Below are 13,752 nucleotides of genomic sequence, written 5' to 3'. Positions count from 1 at the left end.
CAGATAGTAGCCTACACAAATCTAAAACATTAACCAAAGGATGTCTCAAAGGGCAATTTTTAAAAAAAAACTGTGTTTAACATACATGATGGAGAGTCTTCAAATCGAGTGCAAACATTGGTTGCTTTGGAGCTTTCTGTTAGTAGTTCTTCATCCTCCTCCTGCTCTGTTCTACGGTGTCGGTAACTGTTAAGAAGAAAACAAAATTACCTGATTTGAGTTTTGGTTTTAATTATCAGCTACTATTTCAACATCATAGTCAAGTGGCTGACCAAGATTCCACAAAATTAAATTTCTAATAGGCATCAACCAGTGCACAGTAGAAAATATGAGTAAATTTAAATCTCCAACATTTCAGATAATTATTTAAAATATACATTAGTTATTAAAATACAGCAGTACTATAGATTAACCAGAACCCAATAAACTCAAATGTGATAGTCAAATTTCAAGAACTATGTAATCAGAAAATCTCAATACTTGAATTTTAAAGTGTACCTTTTTAAAAATCTTTCTGCCAAAGGAAAAAAAGTTCCAGAAACCACATGTTTAAAACTGCAACTTTGAGCAAAAGGGGCACCATGAGGACTCAGAAATTTAAGCAGTGACCAGGGATTAATCAAAAATATTTTTAAATACACATCTAAATTCTACATCCTAAGAGAATCAGACATACCCCCTTAAAAACTGATTTTCTCAAGTTTTAATACTGCCAATTAATCTCTAAAGGGCTCGGTTCAATAAAACTATTAATACTTACTCCCCAATTCTGACACTTTCAACAAATATTTTCATCTTATTTAGAAAAAGGCAGGTTATGCCCCTACTGAGACCCCTGAATCTAATTTGTAACTTCATTTCTACCAAAACTACATGCTTGGTAAAAGGATAACTGGCCTTCCAAGATAGAAGCATTCCTCAGAAATTCAAGGGCCTTCTTGTTTGTTATATATGCTTCTAATCATAATCAGTACATCCTAGTCTGTTATTCCTTGTACTTCTCTGCATTCTGAGCCTATGAAATTGAGTACAAAGATCTACTTCCATCCCCAATTTATTCTCCATAAACTGGGAGATAATTTTAACATTTTTATAAAATATCCTTTATAGTTACTCTCAAAATGCTTATTACAGTTGTAAAACTTAAAAGGTGAGTTGTCATTTATTGTTAAAAACTGAATATAATTGTGAATGCCTTAAAAAAAAACAAACAATGTATTCCTGGCCAGGCACAGTGGCTCATGCCTGTAATCCCAACACTTTAGGAGGCCGAGGTGGGTGGATCACTTGAGGTCAGAAGTTCGAGACTAGCCTGGCCAACACGGTGAAACCCCATCTCTACTAAAAATACAAAAATGAGCTGGGCTTGGTGGCGTGAGCCTGTTATCCCAGCTGAGGTACAAGAATCGCTTCAACCCCAGAGGCACAAGTTGCAGTGAACTGAGATCACACCACTGCACTCCAGCCTGGGTCACAGAGTAAGACTCTGTCTCAATATAAACAAACAACAAAAAGATTTTTAAAAATGTATTCCTGATACTCAAAGACAATACTATCACCCTCATTACTTTAGGTAAATTAGCTTCCCATTTAAAATGGTTTGAAGAGTAAAGAAATCTGTTAACTAGGACTCTTTTTCCCCAATAACACCATTTAATACATCAAGCTGAACAATGTATTATGTATTTCCAATAGAATCTTTTTTATCTTATAAAAAAGATAAATTAGGATAATAATAAAATAGAAAAGAATAACAGAAGTGTTTCTTTTCGAGACATCATATTGACTATCCCATAACAATATTCATTAGTTTCCAGTTTCACACCATGACACTAATGATATTTAAATATCTGCAAACTTCTGAAGTCTGAAATATTTTAAGAAGTATTAAAATAGTGTTTTGGTCACAATGGATGAGAAATAAGATATACTGAATGAGTGGAATACCCCAAATAAAAGGTATTATGCTTACAACGATAACCCCTTCAAGATGAAGCTCGTACTTTCCTTTCAACAAACTGTGTAGTGAATTTAACCTTGTTGATATTTTAGACAATCTTTTGTATTTTAATTACTGATCACAGTTTTCACTTTGGGAATTTTACACAAAGCCATTTCAGGGAGCCAAGACTGCCCTAAATCTACTATTACTAATTAAACATCTTATTTATCCAACCAGGACAAAAATTCTAGAGAATTTCCAAATTCAACATCTAAGAATTACTTTCAACCACCACCAAAGGATGGCATACAACCTGACACTTCAATTTATATAAAAACAACTAAGTATGTAACAAAAAGTTTAAACAAGCTGCTGTGATGTAAGTCATCACAATATCCCATACACCATACTTTAGATAAAATATCGTCAACATCTGTATGTGATGGAGGAGCCTAGAGCACACCCAAGTCAGATTCAAATTCAAGTCTGGATCATTTTTCAATGTGATATTAAACAAGCCACTTAACCTCTGCATTTGGTTCCTCTCTGAGGAATGACATGACATCTAAATTCCATACTCCATATGATTGTTACAATTCATAAACTATGTAATGCTACAAAAAATAAGACGTTATACAGTTTTACTGTTCTTTTTTTTGGTAGAGATGGGATCTCCCTACGTTGCCCAGGCTGCTCTCACACTCCCGAACTCAAGCAATCCTCCCACCTTGGCGTCCCAAAATGCTGGGATTACAGGCAAGAGCCACTGTGCTCTAACCAATATGCATATTTTTATATACTTATGCACTTATGGCTAAATCATGCCAAGCCAAGCAGGGCCAAATAAATAATGGCACTAAAATAATTTTTTAAGTTATTTATCATAGTGATTTTATGCTTCTACTGAAGACAATCAAAAATAAGTTTGGTTGAACTATGAAGTTGGAACTATTACTCACTCGCCAACTGATAGTAAGTTCTGCTTCTCATCTTTTTTTATTCGTGGGCGTCCTGGTTTCATCTTCAAAGGTGAAGTTGGAGTCTTCTGAGCAGCAGGCTGAATGAAATGTGCAAACAGTTCTGTCTGCTTTAATAAATACTCGAATCTATTTGCCCGGTCAGTTTGCTGGAAAAAAATTTAAGATACATTTTATCAGAGTATCAATTAAAACTTCAGAAATCAAAAAGTTTCAGCATGCCTCCATACAATGAACTCAGCAAAAAAAAAAAAAAAAAAAAAAAGGAACTACAGATACATGCAACAACATGGATGAGTTTCAAAAGCACTATGCAAAGTGAAAGAAGCCAAACACAAAAGACTACATGCTGTATGATTCCACTTAAATGAAATGCTAACTAGTGATAGAAAGCAGATCAGAAGTGGCAAGAAGGTGGGAGCAAGAACTGATTACAAAGGAACAGGAGCAAACTTTTTGGGGATGATGGAACTACTCTGCATCATGATTGTGACAGTATTTAAATAAATATTTGCTAAAACTCATTGAATTGCAAACTTAAAATTATTTTATGTCAATTATACTTCAATATAGTTGATTGGAACAATTTTTAAAATATTAAGAGGCATTGTGCAACACAGTGAATTTATTCACAAGCTGGAAAAAATGTGACAAATTTTAAAATGATATTGGGCTTGATACTATTCCTTCCTTTTGTATCTGCCATCTGCCCCTTTGAATGTTCCCTATTTTTATAAAACCAAGAGAATGGAAGACATTTACTTGGGTAAAAAAAAAAAAAACCCTTAAGAGTCTTGAAGACAAATTTTCATAAAAATAATGAAATTGAGAGCCATCAGGCAGCCTTTATACAGAAACAATAATAGTTTGATGAAACAAAGGAGAAGCAAGACAAGAAAAGCTCAATAAACAGGGAAACCAACTACTCAACATCTCCATCTATAAATGTCTAAAATGTCAGTTTGGGAATGAATTACAAAAAGACATTTGCCTAAAAACACAAGAAGTATCCAAATGCCATAATGTTGTAACAACCATGTATTTTTAAAAGGAACACAATCATTTTTTAAGGTCACACCAATGTAAAAACTGAAACCCAACTTGCTATTAGGAAGGCACATGGTTATAGTGTTTCATTGGGTCACAAATGGCAGTCACAGCAGCAAATGAATCTGCATAATAACAAGACTGTGAACATGCTAGAACCCCTGTAATGTCCTACAGATGACAAGCCTCCGCTATTTATGTTTCCCAAGATTACGGACTGTTTTTACAGTACTGAACAAGATACATATGTGAATCCAAATTTTACATAATTACATTTCTTAATTTATAGATAATGAAAGATAAGCCAAGAGCATGCATCTAGAAGATGTTTGGACTGAAAAAATAATTATTGTGATTATGTCTGGAATCAAGACAAACTGTTTGAGAGAATTAAAAGGTTAAAACTGAAATGTCTTGAGGGAGAAAAACTAACAGAACCTAAAAAGCATAAACAAGAGAGAATGATTAGCAACCTGGAAGAAATCAATTACAAAATCAAATGGAAATTAAAGTGAATAGCTTTGGATTAGCTTCTTTCTCTGAGAGAGGAAGAAATGAGGTAGGACAGCAGAGGCTATACATATGTTTGAAAAGAGAAAGAAAATAAAGACAGGCCTGCAATTCTTTGTGGAGGAAGACTGAAAATGAGGGCATGGGAGAAATGGAGAAGGAAGACTGATCAGAGTGGGCACATTTTAGAATGGCTAAATGAGATTGACAGGCAATAAATACTCAAAGTCCAAGAAAATAAAAACCATAAACTTATTCTGACACCGATCAGCACTAGTATTTAGTTTTCTGAAGTAGTACTCAGCATTCTGGGTTCAAGAATGAAGAGTGGATAGTGAACTTATCTATGGTTAGGAACTAGCAGATGACAAGGGAGTTTGCTTAGGAAAAAACTGTTCAGGTGAAGATCATGATGTCAAAAAACGAAATGATGCTGGGAGACTGAAAAACCTGGAAGAAATGAGAAAAGTTCCAATAAAGGCCACTAAGAAAACGAAAAGCATTGTAGAAAACCACTGAAAAACCTCCATTTCACAGTCAAATTTGTGTCCCAAATAATACTTTGCAAAAATGTTAAGAAACTCGGAAGGGGGCCGGGCGCGGTGGCTCAAGCCTGTAATCCCAGCACTTTGGGAGGCCGAGACGGGCGGATCACAAGGTCAGGAGATCGAGAACATCCTGGCTAACACGGTGAAACCCCATCTCTACTAAAAAAAATACAAAAAACTAGCCGGGCGAGGTGGCGGGCACCTGTAGTCCCAGCTACTCGGGAGGGTGAGGCAGGAGAATGGCGTGAACCCGGGAGGCGGAGCTTGCAGTGAGCTGAGATCCGGCCACTGCACTCCAGCCTGGGCGATAGAGCGAGACTCCGTCTCAAAAAAAAACAAACAAAAAAGAAACTCGGAAGGGGCCAGATCATAAGAAAGGGGGCAAATAAAGAAGCACAAAATAATCTATGCAATAATAGAAAAATAATGAACGAGGGTGATATGGAAAAGAGAATAAACTTGTAAGTAAACTTATTATTAAAAAGTATGCAGTAATGTCATGGACATCTTGAGTACACCTGAAGAGGAGCTTTCATTCACTGAGGTAACGCTAAGGTATGTTAAGTAAAAATTATGAATACAGTTTTGGATATTCTCAAGTAAGAGGTATGAATAGGATTTTAAAGTAAATGAAAATATTGATTACAGGCTTCTGGGCTAGAGGTTAAGTATTTGAAAATATTCAGTTTAAAGATACCAGGTAAAAACCAGTAAGAATCAAACTGTCTAGGAAGAAACATTCAAATTTTAATAAGGAAAGACAAAGGAATAAAAAAGCAAAGAGGATATTATCAAGGGAAAAAACGTCTTTCAAGGCAAGTCAAGATTTTTGAGGAATGGTCAACAATATCAAGCACAAATCAAGAAACTAAAACTAAGCCTCAGAATTGGCAATTAGATTCACTGGCATAGTGTCAGAATCTAAACTATAAAAAGTTAAAGCAGTATTAAAATATGTAGACTGTATTCAAAATCGTATTCACTTTAAAAAACAGAGGCAAATCTATTTTTTCTCTAAGTTTGATAGCAAAAAAGGTGACAGTTACATATATACATATGTAAACTACGTAACAAATCAAACCTAAAGATAAATCATTTATAATTTACATAGTATTATATGCCCATAGAATATACATCATAATTTTAAGATTTTGAAGTTATTTAAGAGATTCAAAAATATTTACTGATTTGGAAGAGAAAGTCAAAGGACAAGAAAAAAGTATGTTTTAAAAAATACGTAAGATCAGCTATGTGCCAGATATTGTTCTGGGTACTGAAGACAGAAAGATTAAGACACTGTTCTTACCCTACAGGAGCACACTGTGTAGTGGTATTCTTATTTAATACATTGTTATTTTAACTTTTTTAAGATTTCAATACAATTAAATGAGTTTAATTCATATAAAGCATTCAGAACAGGGCCAGATACGGCATACATTCACTGTTAGCCACTACTACTATTATTAAAACTGAATTTAAATTTAAAGTTCTGTGTAGGTACTGTTTAAGTCAAGTCATAGTTTTGAGAAGTTTCTTAGACGATACGGAATGTGAACTGGGACTTGAATGATTCCAGTACAATGTCATGTTCTTTTTGTAAAGATCGCATCTATAATGTAAAAATGCTGTGAGCAAGGAGCATATTTCTTTTTTTGGTAACTAGCAGAGTATAATGCTAGCCAGGTGCAGAATAAACATACATTGAGTAACTATTCTGGTCACCTCACTTTCAAGGTTAAATTTTCAAAGGTGTTGTTAACATAACCAGATAATAACATCATATTATGTTAATTCATACAATACTTCCATTTGGTTTACATAGACACACAAGATATGGAAGTTATAGTATTCCACATTACACATACTTCAAATGGATATCTGTGCCCTAATTATAAAATTGAACAGATGTTGCTATGGTTTGACTGTGTCCCCCTCCAAATCTCCCACGTTGTAATTTAATCTCCAGTGCAACAGTGTTGGGAGGTAGGGCCTAATAAGAGGTGATTAGGAAAAGATTACTGTCATTATCTCAGGAGAAGGTTATCACCAATGGGCTTGTTATAAAAGAAAGCTCAGTCCTGTCTTGCTCTCTTCTCTTGGCCTTCCCCCATACAATGACACTGCAAGAAGGCCCTCAGCAAATGCTGGCCTTGACCTTGGACTTCCCAACTTCCAGAACTCTAAGAAATAAATTTCCTTTCTTTATAAATTACCCAGTCTGTGGTACTGTTGTAACACAAAATGGACTAAGATAGACGTTTAGTACATTTAATCACCTAATAAAAAGTTTTCTTTACAGACTCTATTCATAAGCCTAGAACATACCATTTTTTCTTCATAGGTAGGATCTGGTTCTTGGATTTCTTTTTGCTTTCCAGGTGATGCATCATCAAATACTTCCTGGTAGAAAGAAAACATTAAATAGAATTGGTCTTCAAAAATAGTAAACATTACCATTATAGACCAATTTCTGCCCAAACCACATCTCTAATAATATATTCTCACCTCAAACTTCCTAGAAACTTAAATGGTTGTCATCTAAACTAACAGAAAAACTGATAAAATGATATTAGATACTATGGGGATAACAACCTATTTAACCTATATAAACTGTATGATTGTTGCCAAGATTAGAACACAAAATTATCTTCATCATCCTAAAAGAAAACTACATTTAATACAAGCCAATCTGTTTCTCTTTTCTGTAATAACCATGAAACCAAATTAAACAGTATAAAATATGGGGGAAAGTTCCCTTTTTGTCACAAAACTACAGTATCTACTGTGCTACTACACAAATGTATACAAAGAAATCAGGATTAGTTACCCTGATTTCCATCTGGAATATTACAAAAACTTTTTCTCCCAGCCTACACTGAATACTCTAACTACAGTCTGAGTCCTAAACTAGTAATAAATGTTACTCTTGCAAATGTATTTATCCTGACATTCATATGTGACAAGCAACAAAATCAACAACTTCTACACTGCAAAGTTCTATTCATCCACTAAAAAAAATTGGCAGAAGTATAATCTTCACTAATGATGCACAAATCTATGCTTAGCAATACATACTATAATAAAACTATCTGTGACCAAGAGGTTGTGGGGAGGAGACCTGGTATGGTACTGGAATAAAAGGTAAAATGACCTTAAGTGAAGTCTAACTTCATTGTTAAGACCCTTGGCACTTGTGTGACCCTATGCTCTTCATAAATCTCTGGTCTCCATATATAAGTGACAAAGCCACCTACCCAGTCGTTTACAAAATTCCAAAATGTCATGAAATGCAACCTACAAAAATAAAATGTGCTTTCCAACGGTAGTCATTATTTCTTCCACAGTTTAAAAAAAAAAAACCAAAAAACCTGACTTCCAGGCATTTTGACATCATCATTATTGGCATATCAATCTAGTCAATAAAGATGAGGATGAACACAGAAGAGTTCCACATTGCCAAAAGGATAACTAAAAAACAAGTTGCTCCATTGACCTGTTAGTATCATGCAAAAAGAAAAAAAGTAACTGAATACATAGGCAGGCTATTTCTGGGAAAATCAGCTTTGCCACACACACACACACACACACACACACACACACACACACACACAAAATTCATGAATGCTGAGTTTATTCTGTGATTTTAGAAAAACACCTTAGATCATACTTCCAAACAAGAAAAAGTCATTTATAAAATATTCATTTTCCAAGTGCAAAACAGATTAAGTTGTGACATATATTAGGCATGTGTGCTCAAACTTAGTTTTGATCATGAATTGCAGTGATTCTGAACAGGAAACTGACGGTGCATTTTAAGACAAAAAAATCACACTGTCAACAACAACAACAAAATGAGTCAGTGATAAGATGGATAAAAAAAAAATTCCTAATACTTCTATACTAGGAAGGTAAAAATAACTATGTTATTCAATAAATTGAACTGCCAAATACGTTTTTTTGGTAAGAACACGGCAGAGTAAGATGGGTGGGAAAAGGCTCACTTTTAAAGGCAGACCTGAGTTTTATCACAGGTTCTACCTAGCAGAACTCAAATTCCCCATCTGGCAAATGAAAATATCACTAATTTAATACGGTAGTGACATCATCTATACTCACATTTAAACTTAAAATCAATTTTCATTTAAAATAACAACTTCAAGTCAAAAAAGTTGACTTGCTTTTGGCTTAAAATTACTGTATTCAGATATTAACAAGACCTCTGGTGAAAATTTATTTTTCCAAAGTTTGGATGGCAGACCCCCCTTTGAGAGGCTGAGGATAACTATGAACAGATTTTTGTCCAGAACTGCACATTTACACACAATTGCTTTGTGTCAAACCCCTTAAGCCTTGGAACCGAATTCAAGTTAAAGAGCCCTGGTAACCCAAGAGAACCATTTCCTTAAGGGGAAAAAAGGCAACACTGAATATATTTTAATTTGAAAGAAATCTTATCCTAATCACTCAAAACTACAGGAACCATCAGGAGTTCCTATGTCACTAAACCTACCCTCACACTAAAAGTTCTTTAAAAGATTACTAACATTAATGTTACCTAACCCCAGCTACCCAAATAAAACTACTGTGCCAAATGCCTCAATGGTAAACTACGCTCCCATTTCCCCACTGTACAACGATTGTGCGTCAAGACTCATCTTCGGAGCAGTATTACCTTCATTCTAAGGATAGGAAAATCCCAGAAATCTTTGGGCTCCGACTTACAAAATATTTCAAAACAGGTCGAAGGCCAAGAATAACAATTGGAAGGAGCAATTACTTTTTCCCCAGATATTGCAAAGCCTGGAGGCATATCCAATTTACCCGCCTGGCAGCTTCCCCATCTTTCCAGCCCCCTAAGTACCGTCAGCATCCTCTGGACAACCCAAACCCAGAAGTCTCGGGAGCCGAGTGGTACTAATTTTTTTTTTTTTTTAAGGCGAGACGCCAAAAAGAGAAAAAGTGCCGGACTGAGAGCCAATCAACTGCGCCTGGTTCTCTAATTCATTCCTACACTTACTCATCCCCCCTAAATTCGATGGGGGATCCGAGACAGCTGCTGCTGCCTTGGTTGCTTCCCTTCCAGTGGAACAGTGCCTGGGAGGGGCTTCCTCTCCCTTCACAGAAGCAGCTGCGCCCCGCTTATCCCCACTGCGCACTCGGCCATCCAGCTCTCGCCATTGTTTCTGCCCAGAACAGATACCGCCCCCGCAAAGACCGGGAAGAAGAAAAAGAGGCCCAAGTCCTCGGACGCGCTGCTTTTAAATGCCTCCTTCACCCTGCCCGTGCATCCCGCTCCTAAGGGGTCATCTCCTCGCCCTTCCCCGAAGTTTGGTGGAAACTAAAAACCACATTCAGAGGTAGGAGAGGGAATTATGGGAGTCTAGTGCGAAAAAAAGATGGGTCCCCCTGGGCCACGGTAACCAAGAACATCTGTTCATTGAGAGCATTCAAAGATTTGTCAAGATTCACGAAAGAGACAAATAATTTCAATGTGAGGAGCCGGAAATCCATTTTGCTTGGCTCCAATAGGTTAAGAACAAGGGAGCAAGGGTGAGAGCATCATTTCGTATCCACAGGGTGTGAAGCTGAGTCTGGTGCAGAGAGAGAAGCCCGGCTCTGCGTCCGATCGCCACGATCCGGCGAGGGAGCCAGCTCCTCCTCCCCGCTGCGCCCGCTCCCCACGCCGCAAGCTGCCCTCACCTCCATCTCGGCGTCTGCGGGACCCGCGCTGGCCGCAGACGCAACCGCCTGCGCAGCGACGCCCTCGGGGCCGCCTTTGTTGCTGCTGTTGCTCCCGCCGCTGGCGGTCGAGGCTGCGGGCTTGGAAGGCGCGCTCTCGGGAGGCGGGGGTGGCGGAGGCTCGGCCGCGGACGACATGATGTTCCGTCTGCGTCACCCGCTGCTGCCAGAGGCCGAGTCCGGCGGGGATGGACGGGGAGGCCTAGGCCCGGGTGGCTACGTCGCAATAAACTGGTGGAGGAGCGAGACTCCCACCCGAGCGCTCCCCCGCGCCGCGCCTCCGCGACGGGCCTGAGCCGGGCCCAGGAGCTACACACTCCCAGACGTTCTGCTCTTCCGCGGGGCTCTAGGTTCCACCGGCGCTTACCTCACGGCGGGAATCACGTCGACGAGGATGGGCGGGGCCAGACGGGTCACTGAGGTCAAGGAAGGCGGGCTGATTTAGAGAAGGGCGGAGGGTTGGGGGAAGGGAAAAGGAAAACGAAACAGAGACTGAGGCTGGGAAAACGCTTCGCCGCCTCCTCCTCCTCTTCCTCTGGCAGATATCGTCTATCTCGCCAGCATCCAGGACGACTACCTACGCCACCGACTTTCAACCCTCGCGAGATTCCTTATTGGTTCACTGACTGGGTACTGAGTGCGCATGCTCATACTGTCCTCCTTACCCTTGGCCCCTCCTCCTCACCCTTGGCCCCTCCTCCTCCAGACCTCTAGCGGGCTCGGGAGAGAAGAGTAGGCGGGACCTCGAGGGAGCGCTCGGAGGCGTAGGTTTGTGCGTCTGCTGTCTGGCAGGACGCGAGCTCAGTGTTTTAGGCTTTCGTAACGGCTCACGGTTCTCGTTGTGTCTTCCGGGCCTGGCTGGGATCGGCGGCACTACTGGAAAACTTGCCTGAGTTTTGCGCTGCCCATTCAAACTTGGAAGTCTTGTGTCTGACCCCAAAACTTCTGCCGTATCCGCTTAGAGGCGTGACGCCACAGCCTTGACGACGTTATGGTTACCCCAAGTGACGTCTCACTGTTTTGTTAAAAAAAAAAAAAAAAAGTCCGTTAGTTTTTTCTTTTTTGGTTTTTGTTTTGTTTTTTTGCCTTCTCATGTTAGCTGCGTCAGTTATTTCTAAATATCCTCTTTAAGCACAGAGTTAAATGCTATTTCTTCTGAATTTATATGCTAAAGGTAAGCAAATAACATGCACACTACCATGTAAGTGAGAAACACAAATAGTATGTGGGGAAGATAGGTGGTATGATGTAATCTTTTCCTCAAGCATCAAACATTAAAATTAAAACGCACTTTCTCAAGTGTTCAGCACTAATTTTGTATACTGCCTTAGGCAGCCTTCAATGTAGCTTAAGGGCCTTGTGCATTCATCTCCTGCAAAATTTAAATACATTGTAGTCTATTTGATAACAAATCTGCATACTACAGTAGATTATCTGCCCAGCACAGGGTCTTATTTATCTTTTTTTATTCGTCATATCCAGTATTCTATAAATGTTTGTTGAATAAAGGAGGCACATTTTTCAAGAGTTGAGGTTTGAGCTAACTGGTTATGTTGAATTCCAAACAAAAGGGATCTCCTTTGAATATATAGCCTGCAAATTTTTTAACTAATGGAATAATTCTTTAATTGACATCTGGAAAAATGTCCCCACTCCACTAGAAATGCTAGTTCTTAGACTGTAAGGAAATGTCTAAGGATATGTGCAAAGATAAATACCTACAATGATGTTCATCATACTCTTCATATGTAACTGCAAAAAGCTAACAGCAGTAGGCTGAATCCAGTATTAAAAGTTACGTCTTTAAAACTATCGTACACCCAGAAAATGAACTATTAACCTTTAACAACCGTTAATGTAGAATAATGGTTGTTTTGTTTTGTTTTGTTTTGAGGCAGAATTTCTCTGTCGCCCAGGCTGGAGTGCAGTGGTGTGATCTCGGCTCACTGCAATCTCCAACTCCCGGGTTCAAAGGATTCCCATGACTTAGCCTCCGTAGTAGCTGGAATTACAGGTGTGCACCACCATGCCCGGCTAATTTTTGTATTTTCAGTAGAGACAGGGTTTTGCTGTGTTGGCCAGGCTAGTCTCAAACTCCTGGTCTCAAGTAATCTGCTCCCCTAGACCTCCCAAAGTGCTGGGATTACAGGCGTGAGCCACCACACCCAGCCCCGAAGAATGTTAATTTATAAAGTGTTAACTGAAAAAAATTTTTTAACAGTTCAAAAATGTAGGTAAAAGTTGGAAGCATATTTACAAAAGTATTCAAAGTGATTGTTGCTGGTATTTCCTAATTATTTTTTGCCTGACTGCATGTTTTTCATTTGTATAAAATGAATTTGCCCTTTTTTTTTTTTTTTTTTTTTTTTTAATGACAGCAGCTTGCTTTGTCTCGTAGGCTGCTGTGCAGTGTCACAATCATGAGTCACTGCAGCCTCAGCCTCTGGGGTCCAGCAATTCTCCCACCTCAGCCTCTCAAGTATCTGGGACTGCAGGTGCATGCCACCACGCCCAGCTCATTTTTGTATTTGTTGTGTGTAGACAGGGATTACCATGTTGCCTATACTAGTCCTGAACAACAGTTAGGGCTCAAGCCATCTACCTGCCTCAGTCTCTCAAAGTGATGGGATTACAGGTGACAGCCACTGTGACAGACTGCTGAATTTGCCTATTATTAAGAAAACTTTTTTAAAAAAATTTCAGCTTTGCTAAGGTATAATTGACAAAAATTTTATATAAGGCATACACTGTGATGTTTTGATATATAAACACGTTGTGAAATGATTACCACAATCAAGCTAATAAGCATATCCATCATCTCTTATATTTACTGCCTGCCAGCATGGTGAGAATATTTAAAATTTACTCTCAACAAATTTCAACTATGCAAACAGTATTATTAGCAATCGTTACCATGCTGTACATTACATCTCCAGAAATTATTCATCCTGTATAACCAAAACTTTGTATCCTTTGACCAACATCTCCC

General features: G+C 38.5%; 1 protein-coding gene across 1 annotated transcript in view; it reads right to left on the bottom strand.

Annotated features, from left to right (window-relative positions):
- Nucleotides 1-11,124, bottom strand: part of SMARCA5 (SNF2 related chromatin remodeling ATPase 5) — a 41,186-nt gene extending 30,062 nt beyond the window's left edge. Inside the window, exons 1-4 of the mRNA XM_005555991.5 lie at nt 10,725-11,124; nt 7,350-7,424; nt 2,902-3,068; nt 86-186 (exon numbers count right to left, since the gene is read on the bottom strand). Of these exons, the coding sequence (XP_005556048.1) occupies nt 86-186; nt 2,902-3,068; nt 7,350-7,424; nt 10,725-10,901 (520 nt within the window). The 5' untranslated portion in view covers nt 10,902-11,124. The remainder of the gene's footprint in view (nt 1-85; nt 187-2,901; nt 3,069-7,349; nt 7,425-10,724) is intronic.
- Nucleotides 11,125-13,752: the final 2,628 nt, after the last annotated feature.

Source organism: Macaca fascicularis, chromosome 5 (genome assembly GCF_037993035.2).
Source record: "Macaca fascicularis isolate 582-1 chromosome 5, T2T-MFA8v1.1".
NCBI lineage: Eukaryota > Metazoa > Chordata > Mammalia > Primates > Cercopithecidae > Macaca > Macaca fascicularis.
The sequence above is the reverse complement of the archived record's forward strand: the minus strand, read 5'-3'. Positions and strand labels throughout refer to the sequence as shown.